This window comes from Chionomys nivalis, chromosome 25, assembly GCF_950005125.1.
Source record: "Chionomys nivalis chromosome 25, mChiNiv1.1, whole genome shotgun sequence".
NCBI classification, from domain to species: Eukaryota; Metazoa; Chordata; class Mammalia; order Rodentia; family Cricetidae; genus Chionomys; species Chionomys nivalis.
Window position 1 is genome coordinate 1,562,555 of NC_080110.1, and position 26,087 is coordinate 1,588,641.

The 26,087-nt window shown below is 43.1% G+C and overlaps 2 protein-coding genes across 4 annotated transcripts; one reads left to right on the plus strand and one right to left on the minus strand.

Moving 5' to 3' along the window:
* Nucleotides 1-3,280: 3,280 nt before the first annotated feature.
* Tmem263 (transmembrane protein 263) lies at nucleotides 3,281-16,144 on the minus strand. 3 transcript variants are annotated; one of them, XM_057757486.1, is made up of 3 exons: nucleotides 15,867-16,144; nucleotides 9,425-9,491; nucleotides 3,281-4,773 (listed from the first exon to the last, which is right to left on the minus strand). In XM_057757486.1, exons 2-3 carry the CDS (start codon nucleotides 9,483-9,485, stop codon nucleotides 4,487-4,489), a joined length of 348 nt encoding a protein of 115 aa, XP_057613469.1. In that variant the 5' UTR covers nucleotides 9,486-9,491; nucleotides 15,867-16,144; the 3' UTR covers nucleotides 3,281-4,486. The 3 variants fall into 3 exon arrangements, with proteins under 3 accessions (XP_057613469.1, XP_057613472.1, XP_057613471.1); XM_057757489.1 differs by lacking the exon at nucleotides 15,867-16,144 and adding an exon at nucleotides 15,526-15,544; XM_057757488.1 differs by lacking the exon at nucleotides 15,867-16,144 and adding an exon at nucleotides 10,675-11,019.
* Nucleotides 16,145-16,306: 162 nt separating this feature from the next.
* LOC130866372 (four and a half LIM domains protein 1-like) lies at nucleotides 16,307-21,944 on the plus strand. The gene is made up of 2 exons (XM_057757781.1): nucleotides 16,307-16,736; nucleotides 19,026-21,944. Exon 2 carries the CDS (start codon nucleotides 19,592-19,594, stop codon nucleotides 20,432-20,434), a length of 843 nt encoding a protein of 280 aa, XP_057613764.1. The 5' UTR covers nucleotides 16,307-16,736; nucleotides 19,026-19,591; the 3' UTR covers nucleotides 20,435-21,944.
* Nucleotides 21,945-26,087: the final 4,143 nt, after the last annotated feature.

The following is a 26,087-nucleotide window of genomic DNA, read 5'->3' on the forward strand; positions in this document are numbered from 1 at the left end:
TCCAGATGTATTAAGATCTGAATTCTTTCCAGCCTCAGGAATAGGTCCTTTCCCTGCACAGTAATGCCACCAGGAAGGAATGCAATCAGACTGTGGGGAGGGGTGTGGAAACGGTCATTTCAAACTTCATTCGCATCTGAAATGAATGCAGCTTCCTAGAAAGCATGAAAATCTACTTCATGTGGTACCACTTCCAGCTGTAGTGTTCCACTTCGTTTCTAAATCTTGTCCCAAGGTAAACATGACCCAGATAAAGCCTGGCTCGCTTTCAGCTGTACCGCTCCTAACAACTGTAATACTCACTGGCGCTAACACACAGCCAGCTGACTATGGAGTGTGCACAGCTTCTGAAACATACTAAGAATGCAGCCAGTACCCTTTTTTATTCTCTTAGCAAATTCCAAGTATCTCTCACTATCCAAATCTGCTCAGCTTCTTAGCTGGGATACTGAGTAGCCACAAGTGCTCAGGAAGTTAAGAATACTCACTGTTTACAGTGAGGCTCAGTGTAAGGCATTACCCAAAGCGCTCAGGACTGTCAAGAAAAATGTTAAGGCCAGAGGCAGCTTGTGGCAGAGTGCACGCTTCACCTCAGATTCAGTCACAAGTGTGGTGGGGACCTCCAGAGCTCCGTCCTGGCAGTGAGCAGTAATGCATGCACTCATCGCTCTCTCAGAGCAGGTCTGTGGCCTTCTACAGTTACTGTCAACTGTGAGGTGGTTGGTAACAGTCAAATGACCAAGTGCGGAGCAGCGAGGAGCCAGCAGAGGAGATAAACATTAGTGCCGTCTGCATTACTGTAGCGTCTGAAGCCACGCTGTAGATGAGATCCCCACAACGCAGAGCAGTGAGTAATCAATCTGGAGAGGAGCAGTCACTAGTTGACTGCATCAGGGGAGAATGGAGGAGTAGGGAAGTGAGGCAGCTGCGTGGGGTGGGCTGTGTGGGGTAGAGTGGGCTGTGTGGAGTAGAGTGGAGTGGGCTGTGTAGAGTGGAGTGGGCTGTGTGGAGTAGAGTGGGCTGTGTGGAGTAGAGTGGAGTGGGCTGTGTGGAATAGAGTGGAGTGGGCTGTGTGGAGTGGAGTGGGCTGTGTGGAGTGGAGTGGGCTGTGTGGAGTGGAGTGGGCTAAGTGGGGTGGGCTGTGTGGGGTGGGCTGCGTGGGGTGGGCTGCGTGGGGTGGGCTGTATAGGGTAGGATGGTGGGGTGGGCTGCGTGGGGTGGGCTGTGTAGGGTAGGATGGTGGGGTGGGCTGTGTGGGGTGGGATGGTGGGGTGGGCTGTGTGGGGTGAGCTGCGTGGAGTGGGCTGATGTGAGGGAGAGGAGGGTTCAGGACACACATCAGTCAGCAGAGCGTTTGGGACATGAGAATCTAAGTTAGGTTTGATTCCTAGAACTCATAAAAAATGCCAATTCTGATGACACTTAGAACCCCAGCCCTGGAGAAGTGGGCATGGGACCCCACATTGTACACTAGATGTGTTCCCTAGGTGTAACTCAGCGTTCACACTTCAGTGTGCCTGAGCACAACCTACAAGAGTTAAGAAAGCCTTGGCCCACCCTGGAGACTGACAAAACCTGGACATCTGAACTCTCAGTCTTAGTTCTTCAATTGTGTTTGTATTTTACTGTGCTGTCTACATCCAGATTATCACGTCTGTCAGCTACCACCAAAAAACTGACTACAGCACTTCCTGAACTGCTATGTAACCCAAAGTTTTAAGATCCTGTTTACGAATTGCCTTTATTTCTGTAGATCTTTATGAAGCATTCCATCTTTGTAGATCACAGTCCTTTATTATCAGATTTGTGTGTCCTTTCTCAACCCTTTAATACAAAAAGGAACAACCCGCATTATTCAATCAGCTACTTTCATCTGACATGTCACTAAATACAGTATTCATACGTCAACATTAGGTCATTTATTCAAGTGGATCACACAAATTTATCTCCACTGTGCCAAAACCCACTAAAAAAAAAAAAAAAAAAAAAGGAGCTAAATACCAGATGCTTCCAGATGTATACAACAACCATAGTTTCGGAAGTGAGCTAGTCCTGTTTAACAGATCACACTGCTCGTCTATGTAAATAAACCGGAAGACACCTACGTGTACAGCTGTACACACCATCAAATGCAAGCTCATCTCAACGGAACGATATAACTGTACATCTGCACAGTTCTGCTACTGCTGTAAAAGCCCCTCTGAGCAACATTGCACTTTAGCATTTAGGAGTATGGAGAAAATTTACCGGGTGGCTTTTCTGTAGCAGAAATTAATCACAGCCATCCTCCTCAAGTGATTTTAAAGACAAGCAAAGTTGAAAATAAATATGCAAGCTCATATAAACCAGTCTTGAAGTTAGAAATACAAGCCAGCAGTAGTTTCTAAATGGCAAGAATCGAGTTCTCCAATACCAGTATTTAGATCACTGAGAATGGGCCTATTAATTTTGAAATTAAAAAAATATCATTTGTTAAGACATTTCACCAGATGTACCAACAAATGCCTCTTACATTACATTGCATGAGATAAATGGCCATTTAATCCTTCTGAATTTAATTCCTTAATGATTTTCAGTTCTCTGTAAGCATAAAGGTCCAAGAACATTTATAGATTTGCTTGAAATTCCTGCTGTTATTTATGAAGGCTTTTAAATTTTCTACTTTTATCCAGTTGTTGACCCACGAGTTACACTGAAGCCTGCATATGAGGGTGATCTTCTCACGCTCTCAGACACTACGCTTTGACCTATTTATGTCAAGGCACCACTCCTTCCTCTCCAGGGAATTAGAAAGGACAAAATGGAGACAGATTTCTAGTTTTAGGTATAAAGAAAATTAAGGGTTTTCCGCAGGCTTAGCTTATAAGATAAATGTCAAATACATATTCCACTTACTAAAGTTTTCATGAAACTGAACACTAAAACAAATGGACTTTTGAGTTAGGCTCTGTGAGAATGAATGAGCTATGATGAACATTCAGACAGCACACTCACCAGCCATGCCAAAGAAAGTCAACTCCCTACCTGAAACTGGCTTAAAAACGGTGTCTACATCCGCTTTAAAGGGCTGCAGAAGAACATGCGTTAAAGCACGAGTGAATTCTGCTGCGCATGCAGCTCAGCTGGTACAGTCCTGGCCTACCACGCATCCAGCCCTGGGCTCCATCCCCAGCATCACATGGACCCAGCACTTGGGAAGTGAAGGCAAGAGGATGAGCAGCTCCAGGTTTCCCTCCGCTGCAGGAAATACCATCTCAGAAAACAAACAAATGAGCAAACAAACCCATGTAAGTCACTGAAAGCACGTGTGTGTTTTTATTCAAAGCCAATGTGTGGAGGCCATCGCACTCATTTGAAGAGTCAATCCTCATATATGTGTGGTTGCTTCTATTGTATTTTTAAAGGAATTGCTACTAATAATTTAAGACATCCTAAAGACAGAAGATGCATGGAGGATTATCTTAGATGCTTCAGATAATTATAAGAACTTAAAAACTAATACTTGTTCCTTCTTAATATAAAACTCTTCCCACACAGCTTCTGATCAGCTAAGAAATATTCCCTAGGCACTGTGGGGTGTATTAACGATGGGACGACGAGCCCAGCTGAAGCCTATGTCTGATGTTAACTCCTGACAGCAAACAAGCACTGTCTTACTCACCGACACAGGAGACGCCTTCACCCAATACTCCTGAGATTCTTAAGAGGGAAAACTAGTTTTACAACCTTTAAAGGAATTCACTGATAATTATAAGAACTGCACATATTTACGGTATTAGAAAAGATGTTTTCTTTTGTAAGGCATCAATGATTAAACAAATAAAAGGTTTATCTAACAAAAAACAATTAACAGTATCATAAAACCATTTATCTTCTAAACTTCTGAATTCCTGTGACTTTTCTGCCAGCTTAAATAAGAACACCTCTTGGCCTAAACCACTATTGTTATAAAAAACTAAGACATCTGAAACTATTAGGCACATCAAAGGTACAGTTTATGTGGTTCGAGTCCCTTTGTAAGGGGCACTGAGTTACCTGGCACACTGTACACATGGAGCTGTAAAGTCATCTACTAAGTTTCTGTGGTTCGAGTCCCTTTGTAGGGCACTGAGTCACCTGGCACACTGTACACATGGAGCTGTAGAGTCATCTACTAAGTTTCTGTGGTTCTAGTAAGCTGAACTTTCACATTTTCAGTCAAACTGAAAGACTTAGAGCAAATATTTAAACATACCATATCTTCAGTTACAACCAAGCAAGTGTAACATTTTACCAGATAAAAAGCTGGACTTAAGTGTGAAAAGCCTCCACACACTGTGAGAGTATTGGTCTCGTCTTGTTTTAGAGAAGCCAGCCGTCAATACTTTGAGCACAGCAGTTTAACAGTAGGCTTGGCTGTAGTCTGTGTTGAGCAGTTCAACGCCACTGGCATCCTATTCTGTGGCGCACGTGTGCCAGCGCACAAGCGCACGCGTGTTCCTGTCCCTTAGTCAGACTTGTCTTTCTTCTTTCCTGATAAGGGCACTTTGTTTACAACAGCAGACCCCACAGCCGTCACACCTCCAGCCACAGCAGACACGCCGCCTTTCACCAACCCTATTCCCATGGAAGGCACAGTTGTAACAGCTGTTTTGGTCACCTCCAGACTCTTTCCACCAATCCAAGCCACACCACCAATGGTGGCGCCAACAGCTCCCTTTGTAACACTGAAGATCCCTCCAGTCACACGAGACAACATGCCCGGCTGCTGCTGTGGGTGATCCTTCATTGACCCTGGTGAGAGAAAGCAGACGATAGTCAAACACGAGGCAGTGCAAACGTCTTCCTCACGACCAGGAGCTCCATCTGACAAGCCCCTTTACTGAGCGAGCAGTAAGGAGCTCTTGCCTAAGTATAGCTGCACAAATTTTATATTATACCTTGGTCCAGAGCTAAGTCTTCTGAAGCAAGGTCTTGTTAATGTAACCCACACTTTCCTCTGCCTCACAAATGCTGAGATTACAGGCATGGACCAGCACACTTAGTGTTCTGTAGCAATTTCCTCAAGATGAAAATCTATTTTGGAAGGAAGCTGGTTAAGACACAGATTATTTTATTAAAAAGGAGATGAAATATTCCATTCTACATAGAAGCTCCTTAAGCTCAAAAGCAAATAAATCAAAACAGCTTCAGGAAGTTCCTGAAATTGACCAGATTCACTAGGCCCCTCCCTTCCTGAGCATATGTAAACTGTAAAGAGGGCTTGGAGACATTCAGACCAGCTGAGCAAACTGGACAGGGCATTCCCCAACCTGCTGAGCTGCCACCGGGCTGTGTGATGTGCTCCAGGTTTCCAGCTGCTGTGAGCTGTCACCCACACTGGAGTGGACTTTGGTGGTGCAGCTGCCTTTGAACTGTTCCTACTCCTATACGTAACTCCAGTTATACTCACTGGTTCACCAAGGTGGACTTTGGTCTATTGGTGGCTCCCTATCTGGAGTGAGCAGATGTCTCTGTGTCTACCCTGGAACAGTATCACACAGCAAGTGCAGCCAGGGCTAAGTCTCGTCTACAACAAGACATACTGTAGAGACTAACCTGCTTCAGTTCAGTTACTAAAATTTTACCTTTGGAAGTATAAAAAAATAAAATTATAAACATATGTATCCCTTAATTTCTTATGCAGGATTCAATCAATAATTACTAAAATAATCATCTTTATTAAATGTGTTTCTCGAGATGCTCTGGGGATCTCTAAGGACTACGGGGGGAAGGGATACATGGAAAAAAGAACCTCTTTCAAAGTAAAATCAAGATGTTACTGTCTTTTCACTTCCTTCTCACGATGACAACTCAGAGTTCCAGAAACGTGATGATGCACAGCGGAGTGAGCAGGAGCAGCCGCACCGATGCGTCTGTCTCCTCTCACTCCAGACAGCAGAGGTTTATAAAATACGCAAACACCATCACTCAGGTAACAGATCTCTTATTTGAAAGTTCTAAAATTGAGCTTTTCTAAGACACAAAGCATAAATTCATCTTTAGACTTTTTTATTGTTCTACATTCTAACTGGGAAAATCTTACTGATTATTCTAACTAGTACATCAGGCAGGAAATAAATACCAGAATTAACAGTTGGGGCTACATGAAATTAAAAGGTTATTGTACAGCACAAGAAATACTCAGAAAAGCAACAGCCTCCAGAACAGGAGAACATCAGACAGACAACTAATATCCAGATTTTGTTTTCTTAAAGTACAAAAATCATATACACAAAAAGCAATAGTCAATCAAAGTATTTTATATCCTTGGCCCTCTGGAAAATGGAAATTAAAATTGCTGTGAGATACCATTTCACCCAAGTCAGAATGGCTACCATCACCACTAATCAGTATTATATTATATTATATTAAGTGAGATGACTCAAACGCAGAAAGAAGTAACTGCATTTCTCTTTCATATTTGAATCCCAGCTTACAGTATACACAAATGAGAGGAGATGCAGATACAATCTAAAAATCTAAAAAGGAAATCAAGAGGGTTAAAGAACAAAAAAAGATGCTGAGGAAAGGGGACATGAAGGCTAAGGAACTCATGTGACCGGAAAAACAGAAACGAGAGAGGAAAGGGGAGGTAAGAAATGGGGAAGAGGGGGCTGGAGAGATGGCTCAGAGGTTAAGAGCATTGCCTGCTCTTTCAAAGGTCCTGAGTTCAATTCCCAGCAACCATATGGTGGCTCACAACCATCTGTAATGGGGTCTGGTGCCTTCTTCTGGCTTGCAGGCATACACACAGAATATTGTATACATAATAAATAAATAAATATTTAAAAAAAAAAAGAAATGGGGAAGAGAAATAAGCTTGAAATGCCATGATACTGATGTAAAATATGGAAGATGAGTATTTAAAAATGAACAAAATATTACACAAGGATAAGATAAAGCCATTGCTAAACTTGTTTTTAAAATACAAATAGTAAAACTACTAAGCATAATACACTTTAAAATTTTAAATGGCTAAAAATAAAGTACTTATGATATAGTAAGAACCTGAATAGATTAGTTATAAAATTTTATTAAATCCTGAAAAATAAAGCAAGCAAGGAGCTTGGTGTCATCTGACATGCCTGTGATTACCGCTCTGAGAAAGCACAAGCACCTCAGTGTAAGGTTAGCCTAGGCTGCATAGGATGACCCTGTCTCAAAACTGTACGATTAACTTTATTACAATATACAATCTTGGACAAGGGAATAGTGGCACATACTTGTCAGGAAAGATCCTGTCTCCAAAGAAAAGAACAAAGCTGGTTTTTTTTCTTTTTTCTTTTTTTTTTTTTTTTTTTTTTGAGACAAGGTCTCACTATGTATGCCTGGCTATTGTAGGCTAGGCTTGTAGATGGAAGTTTCTGTCCCATCCAGTCCCGCAGTCATTCAGTCCCAAAGAAACACACAGAGGCTTATATTAATTATAAACTGTTTGGCCTGTTTGCCCCATTAGCTCAGGCTTATTATTAACTAACTCTTACAATTTAAAGAAACCATAACTTTAAATTAAAGTTAGTTAAAGCTAACTCAGTCAGTAGAGCATAAGACTCTTAATCTCAGGGTCGTGGGTTTGAGCTACATACTGGATGCCAAATGTAGCACAAAAAATAAAAACACAGAGACAGATATTGGGGTTCAACCTGTAGATCAGAAAAGCAAAGCAGCCAAGTCGCTAGAGAGCTCTTACCTCTATGAAATCCTCAAACTGAAAGAGTGAGTTCCTGACTCATGCCGCTTTTATATTCCTCTCTAGTTCTGGGATTAAAGGTGTGAGCCAGGTCTGTATGACTGACCAGTGTGGTTGTTTTACTCTCTGACCTTCAGGCAAGCTTTATTAAAATACAAATGAAATATCACTATGCAAGCTAGCCTTAAAGTCAGAGATCTGCCTGTTTCTGCCTCCCAAGTGCTGGAATTAAAGGCGTGTTCCATGACACCTGGTTAACAAGTTTTTAAAAAACAAAACACAGAAATAGAAACATACATTCAAAAAATATATATTTGTAAATTACATATACCCAGAGTATATATATTAAACTTATACAAATTGTTCTTTTAAAAAAATCAAAACTGAGCTAATAATTTTCAGGATATTTTTTTCACTAAACTAAAACCAATTAGATAGTTCCTCTGTAGGTGTGTATGGGGGGTCTCACTATGTAGCCAAGCCTTGAGCTTAATATCCTCTGGCTTCTACCTCACAATTCTGGAATTATATTAATCAGTCACCAAGGCAGACAAGCACATCCATCCTCTTTGAGGCTTACCTATAAGAATTTTACTGTTATTTTTATATTTTGAAGGTTTTGTTTTGTTTTAATATTGGCCCAGAAATTTGATTTGTGCTTAACACTCTGGGAAGAAAATGAACTACCTAGAGTTAGGCCATCTAGCCCAGGGTGACATGCTGCCCCAAGGAGGTTGTGGTTTATGTTAAGCTTAGAAAGTCTATACCAAAAAAACATGAGTGAGAGGTGACCTCAGGCATTTTCTGTAGGAGTCAGGATACGGAAGGACAGGAGACAATGTTTCCAAAGCTTTCAGAAGCAAGTGCTAAGAGTGATTTGTGTCACAATTTTCAAGCTAAAATAGTTATTATTTAGAAAGACAAATTAAGCAGAGTCCAAGGTCATATAAGAACATAGAAAGGTATCAAATATAACAAAGAATGATATGAATTTTTAAAATCTCAAGTCTCAAATTAGGTGCAGTTGTACGTGGGATATCAGAAATAAGCAGTCCACCCTGTACCTCACACACCTTTCTAAATAAACCGATGCTCTTGCTTGTGAAATGGTCTTAAGATAAAAATGTAACAAGAAAATAAACCTTAAATAATGGAAATTGTGTCTCTATCCACCAAGGTCTGTGCTTTCTTATTAAAGGCTAAAAGTATTTATTTCATTTATTTTGGAGCATGTTTACTGACCAGTTAAAAAGGTTATGATTCCTTATATTTAGTCTTTAAAAACAATCATAACTTTAATTTGATGTGGGTTCTCTCTGCATGCTGTGGATACCATTAGTTAATAAAGAACTGTCTTGGCCTGTGATAGGGCAAAAGAGTAAAGCTAGGCGGGGAAAACTAAACTGAATGCTGGGAGAAAGGACACAGAGTCAGGGAGAAGCCATGGAGCTGCTGCAGAGACAGACAAGCTAAAACTGTGCTGGTAGGCCACGACCTCGTGGTGATACACAGACTAATAGAAATGGATTATATTAGGATGTAAGAGTTAGCTGATAAGAAATCAGAGCTAATAGGCAAAGCAGTGGTTTAATTAATACAGTTTCTGAGTGGTCATTTTGGGGCTGAGCAGCTGGGAACCAACAGTGGCTTCCTCCCTACAGCATTAATTTACCAGGACATTCCTTCCGTTCTTACTCTCAGGTACAAGCTTACCTTCGGGTGGCTCATCACTAAGATAAGATGGAATTTCTTGATTTTTATCTGCCTGATTCATGATCACCTACAAAACAAAACATATTTCAGTGTAAGACTACCACTTCTCACATGCTGCATTGAATCAGTTTAAGCAATTTTACTTAGAGAACATTTTTAAATACCTACCACCAAAGTACCTCATCCTACTGTCTCCTATTTCAAACTGCAGAGTTTACATAGGACTTGAAATTACATCAATGGACACTAGAAATTTTAGCATCAACACTAAAGAAGAGCTGCAGTGACGATGCAAGTATTCCTTTGTTGTTTCTACCGTGGAACTTCAACTGAAAATTGCTAGTGAAAAAATAAGATCCATTCTATGTCTAAGTATCCGCCTCTGTCTACAGCCTCACGGCCAACTTGGGTATGGTGGTAGAGCGGACTGTAAAAACAGAGACTTTCAAAGGTAACTTTGATTTCACGTATTATATCTTGTTATGACTTTACAACCTGAATCCTAAAACAGACTTCAGTGGCCTAAAATCCAACAGCTCAGATCACAGGATTGATAAATACCTTCTATTTGCTCTGTGATTGATAAATACCTCTAGTTGCTCTGGTCAGAGTCCTGACTCAGATACAGCAGCACCTAGTCTGTCTGACTTGTGAATTGAGGATCATTTCATAGGATTAAAGAAAGTACTAATGAAGCTATGAAAGCTTGTACAAAGACAAACAAAACGTATCATTTGGTGCATTACTCCAAGGTGAAATTCTTGACTAACTTAATTAGAAAACCCCTCAAACTAGACAGTTACATTTATTTTCATTTCTATCTATAATCATGGTAAGAACATAACAAATTATTCAGCATAGTGTTCAATAATTAGAAAGCCTAAGTTTGAATCCCAACTGATATAAAATATATGGCAAAGAAAAAATGACTAAGATTTCAAATAGAAATTAAGATATTCTAGCCCTGATGCTAAGATGAGAATATTGTTTAACAAATTGTAAAGCAAAACATACAGAAAATCCTAGAAAAATATATGTTCCTTTTGTGGAAAAAATTACTATATTATAGCCAATTTCTTCCTTAATTTCAAGAGGAGACAAACTTCTGTATAAACTACTCATTATATCCCACTAAATAATGCACAAATTTGTACACCTATACATAGAAACACACCATAAACCGGCTGATGGCCAACATGATCAGTAGAAGCTATAGTAATTTAGAAATGACATGAAAACATACATCTTACTTCTTTTTTTCTGTTTAGGCAGCGTCTCCTGTGCAGCCCAAGCTGATATGGAGCTCAGTCCTGCCTCAGTCTCACAAGGCTGGGATCACAGGATTACGCCACCACCCCCAGGTTCAACCTACATTTTAACTGGAATTCAAAAATATATGTGAATGTGATTCCAACTATATTCATTTCAAAAGTGTCCCTATAAATCACTACTAATGGTTTTACACTTTCCTCTTACTACAGAACTTTTTTAAAATTATTTTTCATACTTCATCTGTATGTATCTTGCATCTAATAGAAAACACCACCACCCATAGATCATAGCTGCTTTACAATAGCCTACAGACATGGCCATTAAATGTAAACTGACCCCTTCCTACTGTGGACAGACAATGAGGAACTAGTGCAGAGTAACAATGCCAGATCTGTGCTTTTAAAACCGAGCTAAAACTCCTTGTCCATTACGAGGTGAGGAGTCTCTGCTACTACTCACCACTAACCCTGCCATGGAAGACTATGTACCCTGCAAACCCTTGAACCAAACCAAACTCCCCCCCCCCAAAAAAAGCCCCTAGCTAAAATCTTTAACGCATCCGAGGAAACACCAGCAGACTGAACAGACAGCCTACAGAAGATCTTTGCCAGTTAGACATGAAGTAGAGGATTAATATCCAGGATATATAAATAAAATTAAACAGTGAAAGAACAAACAATGTAATCAGTAAGTAGGCAAGTAAACGAGCCAATTTCCAATGTGCGCATTAAAAACATCCTTAGCCATCAAGGAAATGTAATCAAAACTGGATCCCCTCTCAGCCCAGTCAGAATGGCTATCAAGAAATCAAAAATCAAAAATCAAATCCTGTCAGGGTTAGGAGACTAAGGGGGTCTTGGTATAAAAACCCCCCTGTAAGATCTCTAGGCAAGCACTCTCTTCCACTCTGCCGGTTGTTTTTACTTTCGTCTGAGTTCTGCATAGCTTTTATTATAATATCTAAGTGTGTGTGTTCCTATTAGAGTGTACACTCTGAGGACAAGGATTTGGGTTTTGTTTACGATTTCACCATCAGATTCTTCTCTCTCTCTCTCTCTCTCTCTCTCTCTCTCTCTCTCTCTCTCTCTCTTTGGTTTTTTGTTTTTCGAGACAGGATTTCTCTGTGTAGCTTTGGAGGTTGTCCTGGAACTCACTGTAGACCAGACTGGCCTCGAACTCACAGAAATCTGCCTGCCTCTTGCCTCCCAAGTGCTGGGATTAAAGGCATGCACCACCATCACCTGGCCTATCTTCAGATTCATAAAGTCAAATACTTGAATTTTTATATAAAGTCAACTTGGATATTAATACAAGCTTATGGGAAAGATCTATGGTGGGTGTTCGCTTTCTAGTATGGGCAATTAAGTATGCAGAAATGATAACAAAGACAGGATATATTAGAAAAGAAACCATTTCATCGAAAAATGAAGGGTTTGTGAACAAGCCCTTGTATCAAAACATACACAGGAAGTTGAACCAGATACCTTCAGGGAATATACAGAAGACATCCATTAGGCAATTGTACTTAAGAAGCTGAGACAGTCTTAGACAAGGTGAGGTTTAGACAATGGCTCTAAGTAATAATCTATACAGGATGTGTGATGTGATCACGCTAATGAGTGGTGAGAATGGACTTACAGCCTTCATTAGGTTGTTTGCATTTAAGAGCCAGCTGAAGAAGAGAATTTAGCAAAACAAACCTTCAAATAAGCAGTCAGTATTCAGTGAACAGTTAATGTAGCTTCATAGAGGGCAAGAAAGGAATGTATAAGAGTCCTAAGAATATAAGGCAGACATTAAAACAATTTATCAGGATCGAATACTAGAGGGAAGTGCTAATTACCACAGAGATTAATATAAAAGATTAGTTTCAAATGGCCTGGGTGTTTTTACATTGTACACACACACACACAAAATAATCCTAAAGTTCTGACTAAGATTGAAGCAGGAAGCCAGGTGTCAAGCAACCCTATAGTTCCAACACCCTGGAGCTGAAGCAGGAGGACTGCCATGAGTTTGAGGCCAGCCTGTCCTCAGTGATCTCCAAACCAGCCAGAACTGGAAACAAGATCATATCTCAAAAAGAAATAAATATATAAAAGTTACCCTTTAGTGAGAATTTCTTATTTTATGTGTTTGGCCTTGTGTAAAGTGTGTGTGTGTGTGTGTGTGTGTGTGTGTACCACATGCACACAGAGCTTACGACCAGAAGAAGGCATCCGATCCCCTGAACAGGATCACAGTTGATTCTGAGCCCCCGTGTAGGTGCTGGGAGTTGAATCCCTGTACTCTGGAAAAGCAGGCAGTTCTTTCAACCACTGAGCCATTTCTCCAGTCCCCCCACAAATTATTAATTTCTGTACAAGCCGTTCTGTTCTAAACTCAATGAGTCATTGGTGTAACATACACTTGAACCCTAAGCATTGCATCCTATGATGCATTTAGACACATACAGGCACTGCTCTAACCCAGAACTTACTTCAGTAGCAACACACTTTCCAAACAATTACCACTTTGTGTTTTTTTTGTTGTTGTTTTTTGTTTTTGTTTTTTTTTTTTTTTTGGTTTTTTTCGAGACAGGGTTTCTCTGTGGCTTTGGAGCCTGTCCTGGAACTAGCTCTGTAGACCAGGCTGGTCTCGAACTCACAGAGATCCGCCTGCCTCTGCCTCCCAAATGCTGGGATTAAAGGCATGCGCCACCATTGCCCGGCAACCACTTTGATCATTCCTTAAGAAACAAAATATATTATCTGTATTTTAGGAGCTCATGATGCATACAAGTTAACAATACATACAAGTGTCTAGTTATAAAAAAGCTTTCCTAAAGAGGGCAGTAATGAAACAATCTTTAGATCAAAGAAAATGATTTATTTTAGAAATGTAATCAGTTCCATCTTTTGGTCCTGACACGGACAAACCATTATAATATCAACTATAAAAGACTTCTTTACTACAAGACTGTATAACATGACAGTAAGTTCAGCAATAGAGACTTTAATGGGAAAGGGATATTTCTTATCTAATACAAAATACTACAACAGCTGGCAGATATATTGAGTAAATATCAATACCACTATTCCCTAGAGAGTAATTTATTCCAATAATAGAAACAACCAAACACCTGCTGGAAACCTTTCCTCTGTTGTGTGTATGTGTGTTTTATGAAAAATAAAAGCACTCATGAAGAAATGCTGTTTGTGGGTTTCAGCAACATTTTATATAAAATGGTTTTTTGAAAATCCTCTGGGTATAAACCTCTAAAGTCACATAAGTTAACAGTATAAAACTCAGCTACAAAATATAGTGTGCAACACTTCACCTTCAAAGTCACTTCAAGACATTTGTTACCCAAGTAACAGTCTTCCTATGTAAGAAAAAGACTAAGCTAGGCATGGTGGCTCACACCCATAATCTCAGCTCTTGTGAAGCACAGAAAGATTGCCTTAAGCTAAACCAGCCTAGCTGCATAGTGAGGTCTAGACCAGTCTTTATCTTCTGTAGCTTACAATCCTGAACACTGCTTGTATAAAAGGTGGCTCCTGCCAACTAAGTTAACAGCAAATAGACTAGAAGGAAGGCACTGAGTAAGAAAGTAGAAAAAAATTATCAATGAAAGTTTAAAAGTCACATACAAAATGACAAATAACAGTCTCAGAATAGAAAAGTTTGTGTTGTCCTTAAATGAAACATGGAATAGGATTAAAATATTCTGCCAAGCCAGAAAACCAGCACAACAGTCATCCTCACTAAAATACACTTCATTGGCTCAAGAGATGCTGGCATCCCCACTTCGTGCGAGATCTTATGGAGACAATGAATGAACATACACACAAAGACGCCTACTCTTAATTGTATGTAATCTGATGCAATACCATCAGGAAGTAGGAAAAAGGCAAAAACTCAAGGATTGAAACAGGAAAGTTAAGATTTTCCAAGAAATAGTAGAAAAAAAATCAAATACTTGCCTCATGTAAAAATCACTTAAGCTTTTCTAAGGATGTTTTCATTGAGCTTGGTTTCTGGTATAAGCGATATAACAAAGACCAAAAAATTGAAAGTGAAAAATGAAAGCCGATCTCTATGACTTCATTAACGGTTGCTAAAGCAGGAGTGGAGATACACTTACCTGTTGGCGTGATAGCCCTTGAAGGCAAGCAGAAGTTTTAAACACTAACCAACAGCAGACACAAATAATGTTTCCTTTTGGATTAGCAGCGTTCACAAAGACACAATCAAATAAGAATTCGCTTCCTAAGCTAGGTGTTTCTAACTTCCCAGAAGCCCTTTCTCCCCTCATTGATCCACCTTTAGCCTTTAGGCACAAGCAAGTCTTTTTTTCTCTCTCTCATCAGCAGAGGGAGTGACGTGGCAGGAGAGGCAGAAAATGACCCTAGAGGCTAGTGCTGACTTGGGCACCTCCTTCCTCCGCTGTCCACCTAGCACACCCTAGTTCCTGCAGAATTCCAACGTAAGACGTGTTAAAGGGAGACGATCCAATCTGATCCGGAGTAGGAGCTCCGGGGCCAGTGCACATGCTGCGTGTGCACGGCGGTCACTGGTTTTGGATTAAGCCTGGGGTCGGCAGTGACTACCCGGAGAGGGGTGCTCCTGGACTCCCCAGTCGTTCCTTGACACTGCCAGCGCCCCCTTCTTTCCCACGCCTGCGGGTTTAGAACAGGCGTGGGAGTGGAGCTCCCAAATTTAGGAAGAGCAGCGGGAATCTCCGCTTGGAGCCCAGCCCCAGACTTGAGAACCCACCCGGATGGTTTATCAACAGGTCAGAAGTGAAGTGGGGCGCGGAAGCCGGGCTCCTCCTCGGATGCACCCACCTCCTCCACCTCCACGCCAGCCTGATCACAGCTCAGACCCGGGCTTCCAGGAGCGGGCCACCCCCTCCCCCCCATCCATCCCTCTGATCTCCCAACACCGCGTTGGTCCGCGAACTCACGGACCCAACCCGGGGGCGAAGCGGCCGCACCACCTCCATCCAACGATACCCCGCCCCGCCCCGCCCGTCCCCTCCCCCTTCCCGCTCGATCGCCCCCCAAAAGGCCAGGGTGGGGTAGCCAGGCCCCCCCGGGTCGCGCAGGTGAGATGCAGAGGGGCTAACAGAAAGGACCCCGGAGGCCCCGCGTCTCTCCCCCCCAGGACACCGGACCGACTCACTCACCTCGGGGTCGGGGTCGGGGCGGGCAGCGGCCGGGCGGAGGGGAGGAGCGGCGGCACCGGGGACTGCAGAGGCGGCGACGCGACGCGATCGGGGTCGGCTGCGCGATCCAGATGCTCGCTCTCCTCCGCTCGCTCTCCTCGGGCTCAGGACTCGGAAGACTCGGTCCGAGGCGGCGGCAGCGGCGGCCTCCGGCTGCGGACGTGGCGCCTGACGCGAGACCCGCCCCCTCCGCAGCCTCCCGAGCTCCCGCCTCCTCCCGCGCCTCGGGTTCCTACGCGCACGCGCGCTCGCGCCCCCGCTCCCCCCCCTCCCCTCCCCTCCCTCCCGCGCCCACCGGTCGCTCGGCGCGCGCAGCCCCCTCTCCGCCCCCCGCCCCCGGCCCGGCTCGCCTGCGCGCGCCTCATCCGGGGTCTTCCCCGCCCCCTCCGCCCCGGGCGGCCAATCAGAGCGGGCGAGGGGCGAGCCGGCAGCCTGCCAGCCGCTCCGAGGTCGGCGGCGCCTGGGCGAGCGCTGGGCGAGCGCTAGGCGAGCGCGAGGGGAGTAACGGTTCTGGGAACGGGCAGCTGCTCCCCGGCGGAGGGCGACGTGGTCGCCAGTGTCACCAGCCATCCTTCTGTAGCCTTCTGTCAGCGGTTCTCCTCGGGGGCAGGCTGCGTGCCTGTGTGGCCAAGGGATAGGGAGGAAGAGGCCTTGCTAGTTGCTGGGGGCTTTTTGTTTGGGGGGTTGTTTGCTTCACCCTCCGCCTGTCTGTCCTACAGCCGGATTCCTTGGGAGTAAAAAAATAATAATCCTGCCAGGTTTGCCCTCATCCCGCAGCGCTTCGTGCCCAGGCCTTGCAGGGAGTCTGGAGTTTTGGTGGCGGAGAAAAAGGTTGGTCCTTTGTTGTGAGACGTGAACTGGGAGTGAGAAAAGGCTGCCCTCTGTCACTTGTAACTCCCCGACCCTCCACGCTCATACCTGCCTTGGGAAGAAAGTGCCTGGTGGGGACCCGGGAACCCAAGAGTCCTGCAAGTCCAGCCCTGCCTCAGCCTGGGGTGGAAGCAGGACTCTTCTGAGCTTCAGGGGGACCTTATAATAGCCACCCAGGAGGCTGTTTGGGGGAGCAAAGGAGATTGACTAGAAAAATGCTATTAGCTTTTCTTTGGCTCTCAACACCTTTAAGGCAGAGATGACAAACGCACCCTAAGCTTTTGGAGAGGCTAAGAAGAGATGGTGGGTGTAAAGGGGCTTTATAAACTGAAATCTTCCCAAAATGTGAGGTTTGTCTTTTGCCATGCGGACACATTCACAGGGTGGGGGACTTCAGTTTTTAAAGGACAATAGCATGGTGTAACTGAATAGCGTTGACAGGTCTCAAAATAAGGACTGTGAAGAAAGAAAAATCCCGGGAGGGAGCTAGCTTTGCTCCAGTTCTTAAATACAATGGACTAGAATATGACTTCTTAATCGTTATCAAATCGTCGAGTTAAATCCATGTAGATCACTGTACTGAAACTAATCGTGATAATCTTGTGTGTACTGATCTTATCACCTTGAGTAGGTGACTAGGAGAGTCTGAACTGGGGTGTCTTTCACTGCCACAGAACCCTGAATTCTTCATAGGATTTTAATAGGTGACTTTCAAGATTGATATCTAGGCAAAATTACAGTGTGCAAAATTACACTTTATAACTTTCTTCCCAAATTTGATAACTATTTTGCTAGTTATTAAGGCCATAATTCAAAGCTGTGGTTCTCTCTGTTTCATAAACTAATGAAGATACTGGGGAGCTTTGGCTCCTTCTAAAACTGTAAGTCGAGGTAGTCCTGTATCCTGAACGCAGTCATTTTCTACTGCCTCAGGCTCCTTACCTATGACAATGAATAGCATCCCATTCAGTTCTCACCAACTCCGGTCTATATGAGCATACGTATGAAGATCTTGATGAGATTGCTTCTGTCTTGATGCTATCTTGATTTCAGATACCTTGATGTAACCAGAAGGAGCCCCAGTGAAATCGGGCCCTATTTATTTTATAGGCTGACCTAAATGCCCACACCCCCAAACAGGATTTCTCTGTGTAGCCCTGACTGTCCTGGAACTTCCTTTGTAGATCAGGCTGGTCTTAAACTCAGAGAACCACCTGCCTCTGCCTTCCGAGTGCTGGAATTAAAGCCATGCACCACCACAGCCAGGCAGCAACATTTTTTTTTAACGTTCTCTATGTAATACATTCTTTTGTTATTTTGAAATGAATGATAGCAGCTTTGAATAGGTTGCCATCCAACATAATAAATGCTATTATTCTCGTTCTTACTGGACTCTGCACACTTACCTCAACTCTTTCTTCTTCCTTGATTCACGATTTGACATGAGCTGTTAGGTTGTGCCATCCCATTTCTCTCTGTGATGAGGCAAACGCTTGTATAATCGTATGAGCTGAAGCAGATATGTTAATTTAGTCTATTTTCACAACTGTTGAAGATAAAATTTTACAGTCCAATGTTGTGACCACAAACCAAGTTGTTAACTGTCATATTTTTTTAAGATTTATTTATTTATTATATATACAATATTCTGCCTATATGTATGCCTACATGCCAGAAGAAGGCACCAGATCTCATTATAGATGGTTATGAGCCACCATGTGGTTGCTGGGAATTGAACTCAGGTCCTCTGGAAGAACAACCAGTGCTCTTAACCAGTGAGCCATCTCTCCAGCCCCAACTGTCATATTCTTGTTTGAGAGATGAGATCTCTCTATGTGACAGGCTAACCTGAAACTTATGTTCTTTCCAAGTGTTGGGCTTAAGGTATAAGCCACTACATTCAATTTAACCACTTCATCCTGAGGGAAAAGCAGTTCCTGAAATCCAGCAAATGACCCAGCCCTATCAACAAGGCTGTAATGTTGGTAGGATCTGGCCTGGCATAACTAGACCTTGGTATTTTCTAGTTAAGCAAAACAGCATGAGGCAAGGGTACTTCACAATTGGTAATGGTCAAAACAAACAAAAACAAAAAAACAACTACTTTCTAATTACTTGAACATGAGCAAAATCGTGAATGCTGTCCAGGTCACCAAGCAGAATACACAAAATGAGAAGGTGAACTGGTTAAGTGGCTTTTGCTTCTTCACTGGTTACAGTTTTACTCATTCTAGCCTTTCCTCTTTGTAGGTGACATTTATGAAGATAACAAACCATACAATCACTCCTGCCTCATCACAAAAGAAAGGCAAGAAGGTTCTGTTTCCTTAAACCCTCCTCCAAAACATCTAACTCGACCCTAAATCTGAAGAGCCCTGCTTTACATCCTATTACTGAGATGCCATCTGATTGACTGGGATGTGTGTTCTGCCTTCCTCTGATGAGTCATAACCTCAACCTGTTCAGCTTGCAGGAATTCTTGAGCTTTGGCTAAAATACACTGACAATTCTTTGTGTCTTATCTGTACCAACTATTTCTATGGAGTGGACAACATGCAGTGAGGTAGAAGACAGACATGACTAGTGGGGCTGAGAAGAGTGGCCCTCGAAGACAGCCCAAGCCCTCTCCCTTTCATACAGCCTGATAAGGTACTGTAGAATTCTAGCTTCATAGCCACCACCCAGCAGACAGCCTGCACAGCTGCATGGGCAAGCATCTCCAGGCAGCAGCTGACAGCCATTCTCAACTGTGCCCCGCCCATTCCAAACAGCCTGTTTGCACATCCAATGTGAGGTCCCCCCAGCTATAAGGCACCATGTCTGAGAAGTTCAACTGCCACTACTGCCAGAGTCCCTTGCAGGGGCAGAAGTATGTGCAGAGGGAGAGCTACAACTGCTGCCTGGAGTGTTTTGAGAAGCACTGTGCCAATACCTGTGAGCAATGCCATAAGCTCATAGGTGCAGATTCCAAGGAGGTACATTATAAGGGCCGCTACTGGCACAACACCTGCTTCCGTTGTGACAAGTGCCTTCAGCACTTGGCCAGTGAGACATTTGTGGCCTGGGACAACAAGATCCTGTGCAACCTCTGTGCCACTCAGGAGACCTCCCCCAAATGCAAAGGGTGCCTACAGCATATTGTGGCAGGAGACCAGAATGTGGAGTACAAGGGCACCATCTGGCATAAGAACTGCTTCACCTGCAGCAACTGCAAGCAAATTATCGGGACCCAAAGTTTCTTCCCTAAGGACGATGAGTTCTACTGTGTGGCTTGCCATGATGCCAAGTTTGCCAAGCACTGTGTGAAATGCAACAAACCCATCACATCAGGAGGAATCAGTTACCAGGATCAGCCCTGGCATACTGAGTGCTTTGTGTGTGTTTCCTGCTCTAAGGAGCTGGGTGGGCAGCGCTTCACCGCGGTGGGTGACCAGTATTATTGCGTGGAATGCTACAAGAACTTTGTGGCCAAGAAGTGTACTGGATGCAAGAATCCCATCACCGGCTTTGGTAAAGGCTCTAATGTGGTAACTTACGAAGAAAATTGCTGGCATGACTACTGCTTCAACTGCAAAAAGTGCTCTGGAAATCTGGCCAACAAGCGTTTCGTCTTTCACGAAGAGCAGGTGTATTGTCCCGACTGTGCCAAAAAGCTGTAACTGGACAAGGGCTGCGATCCTGTAAAACAGCATTCGAACCGTGATTTGTGTTTTTTCTCTTTCTGCCCTGCACCAACCACAGGGGGACAGGGGCCTTTCACCTCTAGAAAGTTGCTCCTCTGTCCTCTCTCACATTTCACAGTGATCATGTTAGGGTTCAATGTAGAACAACCTTGCGGCAAAAATCATTTCTCTGTTGCACTAACCATGTAACCACATGATTTAAGCAAGAAACCTTAGCGATAATGCCTCTACTGAGATGTCCCAGGCTCAGCTGGGTTCCTCTGTGTAGTCACACAACATGCAAGAGTTGTGGCAGCTGCTCCAACTCACCTCTTACCCTCCTCTGTGAACAGAGAAAGAACTTTCCACATTGCATGATTAACTTCTTCATCACACTTGTGCTTTCACAGTACATGAATTAACAGAAAATAAACATTTTTAGCCTGGCGGTGGTGGCGCACACCTTGATCCTGGTACTAGGGAGGCAGAGGCAGGCGGGTCTGCAGAAACAGTTCAGGACAGCCAGGGTTACACAAGAAACCCTGCTTTGAAAACAAAACACAAAATAAGCATTTTGAATTTAGCTGTAATCCTCAGCTAATCTTCTCCACACATACTAATATTTGATGGCTCCATGTAACTTTCCTTCTGCAAAATGCGAACGGTGTAGTGATAGGGAAGGAAATGGAAGCCAAAGTGATAGCGAGGGGGTGTGGATATGGTTCATTTGATGCTTGCTTGCCATGCAAACATTTTGAGCACCCCTGTAAAAGACTGTCTAGCACTAGAAGATAGACAGCTCTATTGGTGGTATACTTCTCTGACCCCAGGGCTGGCATCAAAGACAGGCAGATCCCTAGGGCTCATTGACCCGCCAACCTAACCAATCCATGAAGAGCAATCCAGGGAGAGGCCAGAAGTAGATGTGTGGCCTCTACATGTGTTCGTGCACATGTGTGCATACACTCACACATACATGCCCCTCGGCAAAACATCTACCTGGTTAATTTTTTTTTCATCTAAACATTAAGGGAGAGAAGCTGAAACAGTAGAAATTGAGCAAACACTTGGAGAATGGCTTGAGAGTCCATTTACTTACAAAATAATACACTTACATTATGACCCAGATATCCCACTAGATATCAACCCAAGCAGATACACATATATACAAAAATAAATCATAACTACTTAAAATTATAAACACTAATACCCTATAGTTAGTGAATATATAAACAGATGTTGGTACATATGCTCAGTGGAATCCACTTGGAAACAAAACTACACAAAATGAATAGGTACCATTCTCAGTGAAAGACTTAGGACCGGAAAGTATACGTCCAGAATGAGCCCATATGGAGAAGACAAAAAACAGAAAACATTGACTAGGAGGTAGGAGTGGTTATCTAAGGGACTTGAGGGGTTTGGGGGAAGCAGTGGAATTCTGTTGATTGTGATATGGGTATACAATGTATCTCTCAAAACTATGCTAACAAATTTTTAATTTATAAGTGATACTTCAGTAACCTTGATATAAAATAGAAAAAATTTTGAAATGGAATGAAATGAGGTGAGACCATTTGGCACCACGAATATAAAGGCTCCTCTAAAAGTAAACACCCCCCATTCACAACCCTTTAGAAGAGTTTCAGTAATACTGCTAATAAAAAGCTTCATTGGCTCTTAGGTGTTTTTATAAATGTTCACCAAATATGACCACAGTTGGCTACTTTCTGCTCTCAAATGCTCTTCTATAGAAACAGGGAAACTTGAATACCACTGTGTGAATCTGGACTGTCCTAGCATCCTGAAACATAAAGCTACAGCCTAATTCTGCTACAGATCCTATTTTTCCTATGGACTGATTGGACTTTGTCCAAATTTCATTTCTGTAATCTTTCTCGTTACTTAAGAAAGTTATAGCCTGTGTTTCTTGTAGCCAGGACAATCTTACCAAAATATGGCCTATTTTTACATATTTCCCATGTGTTTAACACTTGATAAAGGGCAGATGTTTTAATGCTATAGAGTTCACTCCATTAAAAAAGACATTTTGTATTTATAAATTATATTATGATACAAATAAAGTCTAAAATGAGTAGTCGAAAAAAGTTGAGATTAAGTGAGTACATCAAAAATAGCTATGGGAAATAGTTCAATGGCTAAGACCACAAGCTGCTCTTTCTAAGGACTAGGGTTCGATTCCCAGCACCCTGCCCCCTCAAAGGCTGACAATCATCTGTCACTCCAGTTCCGGGAGTTAGAGTGCCAGGAGTTCTGGTATCCAAAGATACCAGGCATGCACATGTTACAAATAATCCATGCAGGCAGAACACTCAAACACAAAAGCCTTTTTAAAGGTAGAGGGGACGGAGAGATCACTGAATGTGCAACGTGCGATCCTGAGAGCTCACTTCTTTTTTTTAAAGCCTAATATGGTTTTGTCTACTTATAATAACAGTGCTGGGAAAGCAGACATAGAAGAATCCCTGGGGCTCATTGGCAGTTCCAGGCAGTGTCTCAAAAACGAACGCACCCCAGCCAGGCTGCCATCTGGCCTGCACATGCACACAGATACAGCTGTGTGTGAGAGCTGGAGAGGAATCTGGGTGAGAAGGGACTGAAACCTTTTAAGGCAGACCTCAAGACGCAGCACGAACTGTTCTCCATCCCTCCATCCTGTTGTGGCCACACCCAGCTTTGACCTTATCTTTTCATCAGACTAAAAGTGGAGCTCATTGCTGCTAAGTCATCACAGAGGAACCATTACTGTTGCCCACATCTAAAAGGAGGATTGACATGAGACTTAACCTTAGAACAAACAATTCAAAATGGCCAGAACTCACCCTTTATCAATAGCTTTACCAGTGCTGTCTTAGGGCCTCTATTACTGTGAAGAGACACCTTAACCACAGCAACTCTTAGAAAGAAAAGCATTTAATTGGGTGGCTTACAGTTTCAGAGGTTTAGTCCATTATCATCAAGGTGGGACATGGTGGTATACAGGCAAGCATGGTCCTGAAGGAGCTAAGAGTTCTACATCTTGATCTGCAGGCAACAGGAAGTGATGGAGGTGGGTCTTGTGTTAATCTGTTGCTTTCATTGGTTAATTAATAAAGAAACTGCCTTGGCCCATTTGATAGGCCAACCCTTAGGTGGGAGGAGTAAACAGAACAGAATGCTGGGAGAAAGAAGCTGAGTCAGTGAGTCGCCATGATTCTCCCACTCCAGACAGACGCAGGTTAAGATCTTTCCTGGTAAGCTAGCTCATGGTGCTACATAGAATATTAGAAATGGGTTAGATCAATATGTAAGAGCTAGCTAATAAGAGGCTGGAACTAATGGGCTAGGCAGTGTTCAAAAGAATACAGTTTCCGTGTAATTATTTCGGGGCATAAGCTAGCCATGCGGGCGGCTGGGTGCCGGGGATGCAGCCCTGCCGCAGGTATTTCAACAAGGAAGTAAACTGTGTCTTGTTGGCAGAGGGACACTTGCTGGTTCCCAGCTGCCCGGCTAGTTTAAACCCAAAATAATCACACAGAAACTATATTATTTAAAATACTGCTTGGCCTAATAGCTCTAACTTTTTATAAGCTAGTTCTTTTTTTTTTTTTTTTTTTTTTTTTTGGTTTTTCGACAGGGTTTCTCTGTGGTTTGGAACCTGTCCGGGAACTAGCTCTTGTAGACCAGGCTGGTCTCGAACTCACAGAGATCCACCTGCCTCTGCCTCCCGAGTGCTGGGATTAAAGGTGTGCGCCACCACCGCCGGGCTATAAACTAGTTCTTACATCTTAATTTAACCCATTTCCATTAATCTGTGTATCACCATGTGGCAGTGGCTTACCGGCAAAGTTTCGGCATGTCTGACTCTGGCAGCACCTCCAAGGTGTCTCTCTGACTCCACCCTTCTTTCTCCCAGCATTCAGTCCAGTCCTTCCTGCCTAGCTCTGCTCTTCCCTGCCCTGCTCTGCTATAGGCTCAAAACAGTTCCTTTAATAACCAATGATATTCACAGCATACAGAGGAGTATCCCACATCAGTGTCTTGAGCATAGGAGAACTCAAAACCCACCCCCACAGTGACACATTTCCATCAGCAAGGTCACATCTACTCTACCAAAGCCACACCTCTTAATAGTGCCACTCTTTAAGGGGGTCATTTTCTTCCATACCACCATATTCCACTTCCCAAAACTTATAGCCGTGGCCGGGCGATGGTGGCGCACGCCTTTAATCCCAGCACTCGGGAGGCAGAGGCAGGTGGATCTCTGTGAGTTCAAGGCCAGCCTGGTCTACAAGAGCTAGTTCCAGGACAGGCTCCAAAACCACAGAGAAACCCTGTCTCGAAAAACCAAAAAAAAAAAAAAAAAAAAAAAAAAAAAAAAAAAAACAAACTTATAGCCGCATCATAATCCAAAAATGCTTTCAGTCCAACTTCTAAAGTCTCCATAGTCTATAACTGTCTCAAATTTACTTAGAAGTCTTAAGTTCAAAGTCTGTTCTGAAATTGATATTATATCTTAATTGTAATCCCCTCTCAAATCAAAATCAAAAAGCAGAACACATACTTCTAACATATACTGGCACAGGAAATACATTACTATTCCAAAACATAGGAAGGGGGCATAGTGAGGAGATACAGGACCAAGTCAAGACCAAAAGCCAGCTGGGCAAACTCTGAACTCTGTATCTCTATGTTTGATATCAAAATACTCATCAGATCTCCAACTCCTTTCTGCTTTGTTGACTGCAACACACTTCTTTTTCTTGGGCTGGTTCCACTCCCTGTTAGCAGGTCTCTTCTCCTCAGCAGGTGTCTCATGGCTCTGGCATCTTCAACATCTTAGGGTTTCCAAGGCAACCCAGGCTTCACCTTCACAGCTTCACACAATGGCCTCTTTGGTTGTCCACTCAGAGACACCCCTGACACATGCCTGTCTCAGCAGCTTCTCTTAGTCACTCCTTGACTATAAAGCTAGAATCTTGTGGCCAAAGCTACCAAGTTCTGCTGTTTCCCAGGACTGGAACATGGCCCCTTGTTCAGTTACACCTTCATCTGCTGTGAAATAATCTTTCTATACACTCTGAAAATGTATTGCTCTCATTGTTAATAGAAAGCTAAATGGCTGATGGCTAGGCAGGATTTTCAGGACAGAGAATGTTGGAAGAGGAAGGGCTGAGAATTCTACATCTTGGTCTGCAGGCAAAAGGAAGTGAACTGTGTCCCTGGAAATAGTTTAAGTATAGGAGACCCCCAAATCCACCCCCACAGTGACACACTTCCTCCAACTAGGCCATACACACTCCAACAAATAATGGCACTTCCTATGGAGTCCATTTTCTTTCAAATTACCACAAGGAGGAAAGGGTTTATTCAGCTTACACTTCCATATCACTGTTCATCATTGACAGGAAGTCAGGACAGGAACTCAAGCAAGGCAAGAAGCTAGAGGCAGGAGCTGATGCAAAGGCCATGGAGGAATATTGCTTACTGGCTTGCTCCACATGGCTTGCTCAGCCTGCGTTCTTATAAAGCCAGGACCACTAGCCCAGTGATGGTACCACTCAAAATTTTCTGGACCCTCCCCCACTGATCACTAATTAAGAAAACGCCTTACAGCTGGATCTTATGGATGTATTTTCTCAACGGAGGC

Excerpts from the sequence above, each read along its gene's own strand:
- Tmem263 (XM_057757486.1), bottom strand. The coding sequence starts at position 9,485 with ATGAATCAGGCAGATAAAAATCAAGAAATTCCATCTTATCTTAGTGAT. Across the intron at positions 4,774-9,424 it reads TAGTGATGAGCCACCCGAAG|GGTCAATGAAGGATCACCCA; the intron begins GTAAGCTTGTAC and ends TTCTCTCACCAG.
- LOC130866372 (XM_057757781.1), top strand. The coding sequence starts at position 19,592 with ATGTCTGAGAAGTTCAACTGCCACTACTGCCAGAGTCCCTTGCAGGGG.